Here is a 13678-nt window from a genome sequence, read left to right as displayed (position 1 = left end):
CTAATAATCTTCAGTTCCGTTCACATTTATGAATTTGTCCGGTATTATTATTATTGTTATTATTAATCCCAGTGTTGGCTAATGTTTCACAGCCTCTCTCTTCTAAAAAGCTTCAAAACAATATTTAAATACGTAGCTTTAAGCAGTCCCCCATGATTAAGAAACTGGCCTAGAGCTTCTTTGTAAATTGCCTACAGATCTGTTGAAAAGGTTACGATACGGCACGTTTTCTTTCATTAACGTGTTATAGATTAGCACGAGGTCGCTTTTACGGAACAGTATTCTCTTTTACTTCCTAATGGGTTCTAACTGATCTGAAATCTTGCAAACCCATGATATCCAATATGACCTGCAAGCATCATTTGGGTATTGCTGTCTCACCACTCCAGGACATCATTCATTCGCTTCCCGCACTTAGAAGGGCCTCTACAGGGATGCACGTATAAACCAAGCAGACATAGCGCCCCCTGTCTTTCAGCAGAACTTCATTTCATTTTCTTTGGTTTTCGTTGCGCACGTTAACACGCTGGGGTGAATTTCCGAGAAAGTAACTCACCTGAAACACTCATCTCTACACTGTGGGAGGAAACCAGAGCACCTGAAGGAAAACAATAATGTAAAGTGAATGTGTGCGGCCACCCTGGGATGGACTGGCGTCCCCTCCGGGGTGTACCCTCTCTAACCCGCTGTGGACCACCGCAACCTTGCTGGATGGACAACCGGTTAAGGAGAGCGCTTTCCCACGGTTCTCAGCGTTGACGCCGTTCATTTATTCAAAGTTAAAAGTTGAAATAGCATACGAATCTTGTTGCAGACATAAAACACATAGAGACACTGCAGGTATACATATATTATTTAAAGAAAGAAAAAAGAAGGAAAAATTTCAGGTAAGCTTAGTTTGACCATCCTTCAAAGTTTGATTACTATATGAAACCAGAAAACAAATAATGATGAAAACATGAACTTGGAATAAAACTTCAGCTTTGTTGACAGTAAAATTATGTTCACATGATATGTCATATGATCCGTATAAGTTACCCAAAGTTAACGCGTCAGCATTAAATGTTACAGTGAGATTCTTTATTCAGCTACATCACTTCATGACAGATGTGAAAACTACATTGTTGAATTTAGAGACACATAATAACGGAACTTGTACCGGAACCCCCATCCTAACCCTGAGCGCCCGAGATTCTGCTGAGCCACGGCAGTATTTCATTGTCACAAAAATAGCTGTCTAAACGATCGCCCGAAGGACCCCTGCCGAAGAGGGAGGGGGGGGAAAGACTCCAAAGGTTTGCTGAAAAAAAGGTTCTTATGATTTCACATTTAATTTATTCAAACTACTTAACATAACGGAGAACAGCTCTCTGCACGAACGCGGTCAGACCACACACAATGACGGCACTTTCGCGCGTCGTCTTTTTTTTTTTTTTTTTCCCTTTGACCTGATATAGGTGTCTAACAAGGACGCCTGAAGGTCCTTGTTCCGCTCGCGCTGTGTGACCGTGTGTGAACGTTCGCTGGCGATTTATAGAATCTCCGGCGCCGGCTTTTCGCTCAACCTTTAAACGTTAATATTTGCTGTGTTTTTTGGATACCGTAAACATGTTTGAAGAGGCTAGCGAGGTGTTTGACAACATGTTTAAGTCTTCTTTTCCGCTGACGTTCATTGTTTTTTTACCGGCAGTATTGATTCTTGTCTCGCCGCTTCCAGCCGAAGCCGCACACGAATTCACGGTGTATCGCATGCAGCAGTACGACCTACAGGGGCAGCCCTACGGTAAGGTGTACCCTCAAAAATGTGTTTTTCAGAAACAAACTGGTACATGATTATTAGAAGGTGCCCCACACGTGTCCGAATGGTCCATTCAATGAACAGGTGCAGGTGGTCGTGACTCGTGAGGGTAGCTACCGAAGAAGAGCACTCTCCCACCCAGGCTGCTGTGTGCGCCGGCGCGAGCAAACAAGCATCGGCAGGTCCGACGACACAGTGTCGCGGGCAGCCTGCAGTTGCAAACGCAACAGGAAGGCGCACATCACAGCTCTACTTAACATCTGATTTTGGAAACGTGATTTGTAGTAGCCTAGGCATGCGCAGAATAGTCATTGGTTCCTTTTTCCCTCTGGTAACAGCATTGATTGTTGTGTAGTTTTTCATCAGCAAAGACATTGATTGATCAGGCACTTCTCCAAAGTGACTTCCAATGAACTCTGTTACCAGCCCACACACCTTGATTCACCGCAGTGACTTGCACTGCTAGACACACCACTGGGTCACTCATCCATACATCGCTGAAATACACTCTCTCTGTCACTCACACACTGTGGGGGAACCTGAACAGCATGTCAGTGCTCATGTCTTTGGAGTGTGGGAGGAAACCAGAGCACCCACAGGGGACATGCAAACTCCACACAGACTGAGCAGGGATTGAACCCGTGTCCTCTTGCACCACCCAGGTGCTGTGAGACAGCAGCACTACTTGCTGTGCCACCGTGCTGCCCCCAAGACATGAGTATCTAGTTGTTGCTGGTAAACAAATTAGTAGAGGGTCATTGATAAATCTTATAATGATTTGAGGGCCTAGATGACAGAGCCACTACTAACTTATGCTCTTTTTTTTTTTTTTTTTTAACAAACAACAATGTGATGAGCATATTTTTACATTTATTCATTTAGCTGATGCTTTTTCCCCCCCAAAGTGACTTCTAATGTTAATCTACCTATAGTTATTTATCCATTTATACAGCTGGGTAATTTTACTGGAGCAGTTTTATGGTAAGTACCTTGCTCAAGAGTACTGCAGCCGGAGGTGAGATTTGAACCCGCAACCTTTTGGGTCCAAAGGAAGCAGTTCTGACCACTATGCTATTAGCTGTCCTTTTTTTTTTTAATTTTATGTTGAATCTGCCTGGTCGACCCCCCCCCCCCCCCCCCCAAAATGGCAATGCTCAGTAAGAGTAACTCCCACTATGAAGCAGTTGTAACATGTTGATGTTGTCTTCACAGGCACCCGGAATGCGATTTTAAACACGGAGGCTCGCACGGTGGAAGCAGAAGTGCTAAGTCGCCGCTGTGTCGTCATGCGACTGGTGGATTTTTCCTATGAGAGATACCAGAAAGCACTGCGCCAATCCGCGGGAGCCGTGGTCATCATCCTGCCTCAGAACATGTCAACCATGCCGCAGGACATAGTGCAGGTGAAGTGCCTCAAACATTATTATCAATCATTAATTAGTTGACATATTTGTTCAAGGACTCTAATTAAATAAACTCTGCAGATTTACCCAATTATACAGCAGGATATTCTTACTGTATGAATTCAGATTTGGTGCCTTGATCAAGGGTGTTAGAGGTAGGAATGGAATTCAGACTGAGGACCTAAGATTTCAAGGCATTTACCTTTATTTATTTATTTAGCAGATGCTTTTCCCCAAAGCAACTTCTAATGAACTCTGTGTAATGTTATCAGCCCACACACCTTACTCACCAAGGTGACTTATACTGCTAGATACACTACTTACAATGGGTCACTCGTCCATACATCAGCAAAACACACTCTCTCTGTGTCACTCACACATTATGGGGAACCTGAACAGCATGTCTTTGGACTGCGGGAGGAAACCCACGCATACACGGGGAGAACATGCGAACTCCACACGGACTGAGCAGGGATCAAACCCACATTCTCTTGCACCACCCACGCGCTGTGAAACAGCAGCGCTACGCACTGTGCCACCCGTAGGCAATGGTCCCAACCACTCTACTACCTGCTGCCTTAAACCTACACCGCTAGAATTTGTTTTGAGGTGATAGTGATCAGATGCTTGATTTTTATAAAAACCTGTAAGAGATTGTTTTGACTTGTCCTCCTTGTGAACTTGGAAACATGCCCCTTTTATGGGTCACAAAAAACCTAGTAAAGCCAGATTTTCTGGAAAGTGTAAAAGTTGGACTGCTCCCAAGGAATGGGTTATACTTAACCTTTGTGTTGCTTATGGCTCCTCCAGTCATGTCGTAACTTTGTCGTTATTTATTTATTAACCTCAAAATATTGCAGCAGTTCATGGAGATGGAGCCAGAGCTTCTGGCTACAGAAACCATTGTTCCTGTGTACTTTGCCCTGGAGGATGATGAACTTCTCTCTATATATGAGCAGACGCTCATATCCTCATCCTCACAAGGGTCTGCTTCCGCAGCAGAAGGTAAACATAATATTAAGGTTTCAACATTCTTTAATTCTGTGGTGTCATTTTTTGCTGTAGGTGGCTGTGTAAGCATGAGATTACTGATATTTCACTACGGGATAAAATGGTACGGTTTGTAATTTATTTTGTTCAGAAAGAGTCTGAGCTCGTTTGAAATTACTGCACTGTGTGTTGTGTCTTTCAGTGTTACTGCACACAGCGACAGCCAATGGCTTCCAGATGGTGACGAGTGGTGCTCAGAGTAAGGCTGTGAGTGACTGGGCCATCACTAGTCTAGAAGTGAGTAGCTTTAACATTACTCAATACTACTGTTAATTTATGCTCACCTACATTGTCTGCCACTTAATCCTTCACTAATTCACCATTGATGGAAGGATTATACAGGATTCCAGACAAGGTTCAAAAGAGATTCTTAACATTTTAATTTAGCCTACAATTAAAGGTTTTAGCATTATTCATATTTTTCTGCTTAATCTAAGTACGTGCCAAAGTGAATTATCGGCTCGCTGGCACCTGGTGGAATATTTTCTCTGATTTTCACAGCTTTTCCTCATTATGAAATATACTGTACACCATAATATCTATATGTAAGTTTCCAAGCAAGAGCCATGGTTTTTGTTAGTGAACTCACGTCAGGCACAGTAGTGCCTCTTTTCTCAGATGTGTGTGTTTGTTCTGTGTTTGACAGTTTTACTCATCAGAATTTTGGTTACAATGATTCTTTTTTGATAAAGCAAATTCCTCCTGTATAAAGGTATTTGTTGATTTCATTTAACTTATGCCTTTTCTCCATTCTATACGTGATAGATTTGATAGGTATTTTATCAGGTTATGACATTTTCAGCATTTTCTGAAGTCATGAAATTTATTTACCTGTTTATACACCTGTGAAATTTTTACTGGAGTAAATTTAGGTCAAGTGCCTAGTTCAAGGGTACTACAAGAGGAGGTGTCAGTTGCTCCAGTGAAATCATCCAGCTGTGTAAATAGGTAAATAACTATTTTGCTTAACACTGAAAGTTGCTTTGGTCAAAAGCATCAGCTAAATGAATACATATAAATATATGGACAGTGTTTGTGCACTTTTTCATTTCCAATAAAAAAATTTAGGAAAAGTATTTTATAAACAGAACAATACGATGGCACAGCAAGTAGTGCTGGTACCTCACAGCTCCGGGTCTGACTTTTTGGCATTGATTTGAAACTGCTCACAGACTGAGCAAGGTTTCATGTTTTTCACCTGTTTGTGTGGGTTTACTCCAGGTAGTATGGTTTTCTTCCACGTTCCAAAGATATGATAGTTATTTTTATCAACATGTGACATTTTCAGCAGTTGGTAATGGTACACACTGTATATAAATGCAAATTGAACAAAATCTTTAAAATAATGTACATCCATCGGCATACTGATTATAAGGGCATCAATATTTAATTATTGTGGACGTCTGGTAGTGTAGTAGTTAGAGCTGCTGCCTTTGGATCCAAAGGTTGCAGATTCGATCCCTACCTCCGGCTATAATACCCTTTAACAAAGTACTTATCCTAAAATTGCTACAGTAAAATTACCACGCCGTATAAATGGGTCAGTAATTGTAAGCATGTAATAATTGTAACCCTAATATTCTAAGTCGCTTTGGAGAAAAGCGTCAGCTAAGTGACTAAATGTAATTAGTTGCCTCCATTTGTAGTTTGCCAGGGTTGTCAAGTTTATCAGCTCGTGTGATTAATGATCAGACAGTATCTTCAGAATGTCCTCAGTGTGGTTATCTTTCCTATTTTTCCCACCAGGGAAGACTAGCAGGAGTCGGGGGAGAAGATCTGCCAACGATCGTCTTGGTGGCTCACTATGATTCCTTTGGTGTGGCTCCAGTAAGCTTTCTCTGTGTGCTTGTATTTTTAATTTTTTATATTTATATATATGAATGATTTAATTTGTGAATTGTTTACAGCTCTATGCCTTTTACAAATTTAGGACTGTGTAAACTGATGGGGGAGCAACACTTTGATTTTATCGTTTATACTATTTACACTTGCCTATTACGTTTATGATATTCATTCTTTCTGTTCTTTTCATTCCTATGTATATTGCTGTGAAACTGCACATATAAAGTTCTGGAGTAACAGAGCTATTGTGTAGATTGCTAAAGTGCTGAAAGACCTCAGATGGCTGTTTTGTATGGTTCAATATGTATAGAAAGACAGAAAATGCTTAGCTGTGCACATGGGTACATTAATTCAGCAAATGCCTGAATTCCTCATGATGAAAGGCTATATGTCCTTTGCAAGTGAGTGCGTATGTCAGTGATGGCTAACTCCTAGTATAATTCTACAGAACGGTAATAAGCTTTATTGTGCCTCATCATTGAGACTCCAAAGAACCTTGAACTCTCTGGGGGGGAGATCAGTTCTTACCAAACCATCCGTATATGTTGTACGTGGTCAAATGTCTTAAAGCTACTCAACCTTAATTAAGGTGTACCGGTGAAAGAAGCAGTGATATGTTATCTCCTTGTCTGCATAATATAAGGTATAACTGGAAGATGCCCAATGCCCTGTAATATTCTGTTGGCTATGTGTGGACAGTGGCTCTCGTATGGTGCAGACTCCAATGGCAGCGGAGTGAGTGTTCTGCTGGAGCTGGCTCGCCTTTTCTCCCGGCTGTACACCTACAAAAGAACCCATGCTGGGTAGGCATTGCTCCTAGGCTGCTGGTGCACCGCAGCTCCCGAGAGCTTTAACTTACGAGCATTATCCCTGCATTATCAGCAGCATTGTTGTCTTCTTTGTGTTCATGGCCCTGTTTGCCAAACTTTGAAGCATATATGATGATGTAGCAGGCTAAAATAGACTTTTTAGGTTTGAAACTGCATTCATCAGAAAAGTTTGAGAACAGTCTTTTACCTGATACTGGGTTTAGGACAAAAAACAAAAGTCCCTGCATTTGACAAAGTGCACTGTAAGGGTTGGTTTTAACATGATTAAAATTTTGATTAGTAAACTTCCTTCTTCATTTACAGGTACAATTTGTTGTTCTTTGTCTCTGGAGGTGGGAAGTTCAATTATCAGGGCACCAAGCGGTGGCTGGAGGAAAACCTGGATCATACAGGTGTGGTTCTAAGGTTTCTGAGACCAGCTGTCCCTCCCAAGTCATGACAGTAATAAGGGTTTGTAATTCATCTTGCCACATGCATCTTTGGATCAGTTCAATAATGACATGAACACACTGTCTGCTAAAAAGTCAGTACGCATCCTTCTCGGGTTAGAAGTTTGTTGAGTTATGAATTGTCAAGCAAGACTAAAAATACATTCCATGTTTTCTTCACTTATCAACAGAAATGATAGAAAATACCAGCGCAAGTGTGACCTGTGTGTACTTAATGAGCCAACAGGTCATAGTAAATTGCATCCATACAGAATAGGATTGTGGGATCACCATGTTGTTTACAGCCTCTGTCTGGTGTTTGTGAATGTTGGGTAATTCTAACAGCAACTAAAAAAAAAGGTGTCAACACTTACAGAAAAGTGAAGATAACATAGTTTAAAGTGGCAAGAAGAGTTGCTTGTACTTGTGGGATGAATTGATCAACAGTTTGAGACATTTTTATTTTCAGTAATTCTAAATTAATTTTAATGTAGCTCAGCATTAATGGAGTTGTAAAGGCAAGTGTTTGTTTTTGCAAAGATGAGGCTAATAGTCAGTGTAGCTTACAGCTTGATATTTTTGCATCCTTACTAGCTAGGTCTCTAAGAATCTGTGTCCTTATTGAATCTGTGTCCTTGTCTTGTTTTGTCATAAAGAGTCTAGTCTCCTCCAGGACAACGTAGCCTTTGTCCTTTGTCTGGACACTCTGGGCAATGGGAATAGTCTGCACCTCCACGTGTCTAAGCCCCCCAAAGAGGGCAGCCCTCAGCATGTCCTGTTGAAAGAGCTTGAAATGGTAAATACACCAGTGTTTACATTGTGCTTGTCCTGTATATGACTATATTAGCTAGTTATAATTGGAGAGACTCATGCCACATATACTAAACTTTTTTGTTGATCTAATGCTGATCAAAACTTAGCCTGTAAATCAGGCACCCAATATTTACTAAAGGAAATGATGTTACACAAGTGATACATTACTCAATTTAAAGAAACAGGACAATGCCTTTTAGCAGTAGCTTTTACTTATTGTTGTTTGTTGCTTTAAACTTTAACTGCACAATGTTAGTTTCAGTATTTGTAAAGACTTTTTGCTTCCATTTGCCAGGTGATCTCCAGTCAGTACCCAGATGTCACATTCTCCATGGTTCACAAAAAGATCAACCTTGCAGATGACACGCTGGCCTGGGAGCATGAACGTTTTGGGATTCGACGCCTCCCGGCTTTTACGTTGTCCCACTTGGACAGCCACCGCAATGCTGTACGAAGCAGCATCATGGATATGCGGTCAGTATTCCTATAGCTGCCAACCTCCAATGAGGGGGAAAAAAATGGTATTGGGATGGGGGGTTATCATAATCAACATCATCGCTATTGCTTTTATTGTCATAGTTTTACATGGCTGAAATACAGAGTGTAACTGAGTGAAAAGATACATTTTTGAGCAAGTTCACTGTGCATGGCGGCAAAAGTTTGCGGTGCTCATGCAGAATCTGAGCTGTGGTTGCTTTTGCGAAGCAGTTACATGTGCCGGGTATGGTGCTCGTGGTCGGAGCAAGTATCCGTACGAATGGTTGATTTAAAAAGTCAGACCAGAGACAAGTGAGTGTGTAGTGATTTTTATTTATTTATTTTGGAAAGCGGTATTTATCAACAAAAATCAAATTTTGTACTCTTGAAAATCAGAAAAATTCCTGGAAAATAAGCATGGTTGGCAGCTATGTATTCTTCTTAGGTGGGATCAAGGATAGTGGGGAATTTGGGCAATAATGTCTTTGCCTCTGTCATCAGTCATTAGTCAGCTTTTAGCCGTCACAGTTCCATGTGTCCGTTAATGTGCTGCTGTTGCTGCCATTACCGTTATATATAAGTCCGTTTTCCAGAGTGCTTATAAAATATCTTCTGCAGGCCTCACGTGGACCTCAGAAAGCTTAGCCGCAACACAAAGATCATCGCAGAGGCACTTGCTAGAGTGATCTATAACCTCACAGAGAAGGTAATGTTTCGAGAAACATCTGTAGCATCTACTGGTCTTTCTTTGCAGGTGTTAAAACATCTCACTTATATAGCATGGAATTTAGGATATGAAGAATACAGTTTTTGGTGCATTGCGCTAGGCCATTCACTTTGCATGACTATATTTATAGCGTTATTATTCCAAATATACATAGAATGTGTTTAATTTTTGCTCTGACAAACACTGATTGTCTGGACCACTGTGACCATGCACTGGACAAGTGATTAATGAGAGAAACCTTTTGAATTTTTTTTTTTGAAGTTATCATGACATACTTTCAATATGCAATTTTTACATTTTGTATACACTACATTCAACATCTATATTTTCAATGGCTCTGTTGACCTGAACAGCTTAAGGTGCTCTGAATGATAAAAAGATATGGCATTTTTTCATGGCAGTTCTTTGTGGAGTATGAACTTTTTCATTGCTGCTTGTATCCCGGTTGAGTGTAAAAATTTGTGAACCTCCTGTGTGTTACACAGGGGGCCCCTGGAGACCTACAGATCTTCACTGAGCAAATGGTGAGTGTTTACCACCTCAAAGCACTTCCTCTGCGTGAGGCCAGTTGGGGCATCGGGCTAGTGAGAATGAGCATATATCTTTGGCTTCCATCCAGCAGGTGCAGGAGGAGCAGCTGTCCTCAGTGGTGGACTGGCTGACCACCCAGCCACGTGCTGCTCAGCTGGTGGACAAAGACAGTATTGTGGTCACCACCCTGGAGTACCACCTGTCCAGATATCTAAAGGATGTCAAGAAACACTACGTCAAAGCCGACAAGAGGTAATGCCACCGTTACACATTTCTGTAGCCGTTTCATTGTTCTAGTAGCAAGACTGAGATAATGGAGAAGTAGTGCAGGAAATGTGCTTCCTTGTACATGACTTGTATGTGACTTGAGTCATAGTAAACACATAGTGTTGTGTAAGTGAATTTCAACATCTGTATAACTGAAATGTACTGTTCTAAGTTAGATGCTGTTTTTTTTTTTTTTTGTTATAAAGTCTGCTTTCTGATTTGGAATTTGATTTACTTTTCTCTGTTGCTCAGCTTGGCTCCTTGCTTTGCCGTCATGCCCATCAAAGCTCTTTTAAGGCAGAATGTGCTGTTTACAGAACTGAGTAGATACCGTACACATCACATGGAACCTGCTGAAGAGCTCACACTGTTTCACAGAAGCAATATTTCACTGTTGCTGATAATGTAACAATCTAACATTTTTAACCTAGGGTCCACCATAGGCTTCACCAGATTGTCAAAGGGGTCCATGTTGTGAAAAAGGATAAGCTCTGGTCTAACAGGATGTTTAAGTGTGTACAGCAGTCTTTGTCAAGCTGAGAAAGGTTGACTGACCTAAACTCTTTCCTAGTGGCATAAGTGTAAAGTGCATGGATGGAATGGGGCAGACTGAGCATAATGCCAGATGCAGGATCCTCAGGAAGAGTCTTTGCAGTCTTAGCCACTGGGGGGCCCTGTTACATAGCTTTTTCCTGTTTCCCTAATAAGGGCTGATGTTTCCTGTTTGGAGCAGGAGAACATTACACACACACACACACACACACACACACACACACACACACATTTTCTGAACCGCTTGTCCCATACGGGGTCGCGGGGAACATTACATAATCATTTTAAAAACAGATGTGATAAATATATTTAAAGTTGAGTTTTTCTACATTTTATTCTGTGCGTGATTGTTGTTTTAAAGTTGTGTCACAGAGTTGCAAATTTTAGTGGTTCCAAAAGCCAGCTGTAAAATCACTTGTGAGAGCCTTGTAGTTCTGCATTCACTATACAGAAACTGAATCTCAAAGTTTTATGTCACCTTTTTTTGGAATTACTATTTTGTCTGTAATTGTTTCACATTACCTAATCCTGAATTTTGCTTTAGGATTGGGCAGATGGTAGCGTAGTGGTTAGAGCTGCTGCCTTTGGATGCAAAGGTCACAAGTTTGATCTCCAGCTGTAGTACCCTTGAGCAAAGTACTTATCCTAAGTTGCTCCAGTAAAATTACCCAGCTGTATAAATGGGTAAATAATTGTAAATACCTCAACATTGTAAGTCACTTTGGAGAAAAGCATCAGCTAAATGAGTAAATGTAATTTTGATGTACAAAATTTTTGATCAGTTCCTCATTGCTTGGAAGTCTGTTAAACTACAACTTAATATTGTGTTGACTCTTCAGGGACCCAGAATTTGTCTTCTATGATCAACTGAAACAAACCATGAATGCATACAAGTAAGTAAATGTTCGGTCCTGTCAGTGCTTTTTGTCACACGCCAACCTGAATGTTGCTCTTTAGTTTGTTGCTGTATTTGCTTTCAGATTTGTTCCCTTTTAAATCCTTTCTCTTCATTCTGTTTTCATACACCTCAGGGTGAAGCCAGCTGTGTTTGACCTGCTCCTGGCAGTCTGCATAGCAGCCTACCTAGGTGTGATATATTTGGCCATTCAGGTAAACAGCCTTTGGTGAAGAACCAGTTTCTAATGAGGATTGTGTAAAGTTAGCGATGGAGCCAAGTGAAGAATATCTCCTGCTCATTCCTGTCCCGTCTCTTTGTTGCAGAATTTTGGACTGCTCTACAGCTTCATGCGCAGGGTCACCCAGCCCAAAACTAAGCAGCACTGATTCAGGACAACTCAATTTTTACCAGTCTCTGACATGTACGGTTCTCAGAATTTTGAGTTCAGAGCAAACAAAGATTCATACCATGAATATTTTTTTTTTTTTTTTTTTGCCAACTTTGTTGTTTGAGGTGTCTTGCTGGCTTTGTGGCTGCCGCTGAGCAACAGAGCCTTTCATGTCTTCCTATGCTGATGAACACTGGCCTTTTCTACCATGCCTAAAAATTTGTCCGAGTCCCTTCTCTTTGCCCCTTCTCTGTAAACCACCCAGTCAGTAATTCCCTTTCAGCCTGGGATACAGTTACAAGCTTTGATAAGAGTGGAAGCGGAAACCTGTAAAAGAGCATCATCTGAATATTCAAACTGTACAGAGGAGATAAGTGGTTCCCCTTCCCCAAATCCTCAATGGAAGCTTGAATATTTAAAGTTATACATAGAAAAATGAATTGTTCTAATTACAGATGACTTATTTGGCATATTCAGTTTTGTTAGAATTTATTTGCATTAAATGAGTATCAATCCTTACATGAATGACAAAAACATGCATTTATTTTATGTTTCAGCATTCTTGCCATTCCATTCTGTTCTTAAGATCATTTTTTGATCTGGTGCAGCTATGTATAAAATAAGCCTTTGTAAGGGAGAACTGGCCAGTTTGTGTCCACCTTATTGGAGTCATTTATTAGAATGACTTTAGTTATCTAAAGTTTAGAAAACAATCCAAATTAATATTTTAAACAAGACAAAAACCAATCCATAAGTATGTTTGGTAGAATATTAACATCTAAATATTTGGTTGTCAGCTCTTAATGTGCAAGTAGTATTCTGATGTAAGGAAAATTAATTTCTTTTATGGCCATTTCACTCAAAATGCCTTAATTGTATTTACCACATCAACACAATTTACTTATTAAACTTATCAGCTTGATGGTAATTATATTTCAAAATTTGATTTGTATGCCAAATGCTCCTAGCCATCTACTGCATGAATTTTGTCCTTTTGAAGAGAATTTTACTTTCTTATACAGAGGTATTTGTCATCCAGTGGCTCATGTCAGTATCACCTCTTACTGTGAAGGGTCATCAGGAAGAGCTCCCCTGCCAATGAGCCAGATACTGTGTGATGCAGATTCTTAATTTATTGGAGCAAAAGAATATGTAACTGTGCACTGAAATGAATTTTTTACTTTTCTTTTTGCTGTTGTCAAGATTGTGTTGTACTTGATCCATGAAACTTGATACCTGCAACAAAACAACTCAAGAAATAAATGTTCAAATACTGAAGAACTCTAATTTTATTTAAAGCAAAATGTAGTACAATAACACTGGTCCAGTGGAAACATTTAATGTCTCCATGATTTGTTTTTAAAGCCACCTTTAAGCAGCCAAACTAACAAAGATTGATTTCACTGGTTCTGTAAAAGTCCATTTATTTCCATGCCAATCTTTCATACTTAATTTTGGATAATTGTTATAAAACTGAAGTTTCATAGCCCTATAATCCCTTCAGTGCTGTTCAATTAAAAAAAAAAAATGCATCTTGTCCAGACTGCCAACCTTTGTTCAAACACTTAAGTGTTCTCTTTCTTCTCAACATTACCCTTAAAGCATGTGTCATTGTGCAGTTTTTGCAAGATGATTGATGATTAAAAACAATGTCAGTGCTTCTGCATTCAGTAC

The 13678-nt window shown here is 40.3% G+C and overlaps 1 protein-coding gene across 3 annotated transcripts; it reads left to right on the top strand.

The window, feature by feature from the left end:
* The first annotated feature begins 1456 nt into the window (after nucleotides 1-1456).
* On the top strand, nucleotides 1457-13674 carry ncln (nicalin). Of its 3 annotated transcripts, none has more exons than XM_018728260.2 (15): nucleotides 1457-1783; nucleotides 3011-3201; nucleotides 4065-4206; nucleotides 4394-4488; nucleotides 5998-6078; nucleotides 6793-6896; nucleotides 7227-7315; nucleotides 8008-8147; nucleotides 8460-8638; nucleotides 9260-9347; nucleotides 9854-9892; nucleotides 9988-10151; nucleotides 11558-11611; nucleotides 11750-11828; nucleotides 11940-13674. In XM_018728260.2, exons 1-15 carry the CDS (start codon nucleotides 1609-1611, stop codon nucleotides 12000-12002), a joined length of 1683 nt encoding a protein of 560 aa, XP_018583776.1. In that variant the 5' UTR covers nucleotides 1457-1608; the 3' UTR covers nucleotides 12003-13674. The 3 variants fall into 3 exon arrangements, with proteins under 3 accessions (XP_018583776.1, XP_018583777.1, XP_018583775.1); XM_018728261.2 differs by having other exon boundaries at nucleotides 4062-4206; nucleotides 9991-10151; nucleotides 11940-13673; XM_018728259.2 differs by having other exon boundaries at nucleotides 4062-4206; nucleotides 11940-13673.
* Nucleotides 13675-13678: the final 4 nt, after the last annotated feature.

Source organism: Scleropages formosus, chromosome 9 (genome assembly GCF_900964775.1).
Source record: "Scleropages formosus chromosome 9, fSclFor1.1, whole genome shotgun sequence".
Lineage (NCBI taxonomy): Eukaryota > Metazoa > Chordata > Actinopteri > Osteoglossiformes > Osteoglossidae > Scleropages > Scleropages formosus.
This window is presented reverse-complemented; position numbering and strand designations above follow the sequence as displayed.

Excerpts from the sequence above, each read along its gene's own strand:
- ncln (XM_018728259.2), top strand. The coding sequence starts at position 1,609 with ATGTTTGAAGAGGCTAGCGAGGTGTTTGACAACATGTTTAAGTCTTCT. Across the intron at positions 4,489-5,997 it reads GGGCCATCACTAGTCTAGAA|GGAAGACTAGCAGGAGTCGG; the intron begins GTGAGTAGCTTT and ends TTTTCCCACCAG. Across the intron at positions 6,079-6,792 it reads ATTCCTTTGGTGTGGCTCCA|TGGCTCTCGTATGGTGCAGA; the intron begins GTAAGCTTTCTC and ends ATGTGTGGACAG.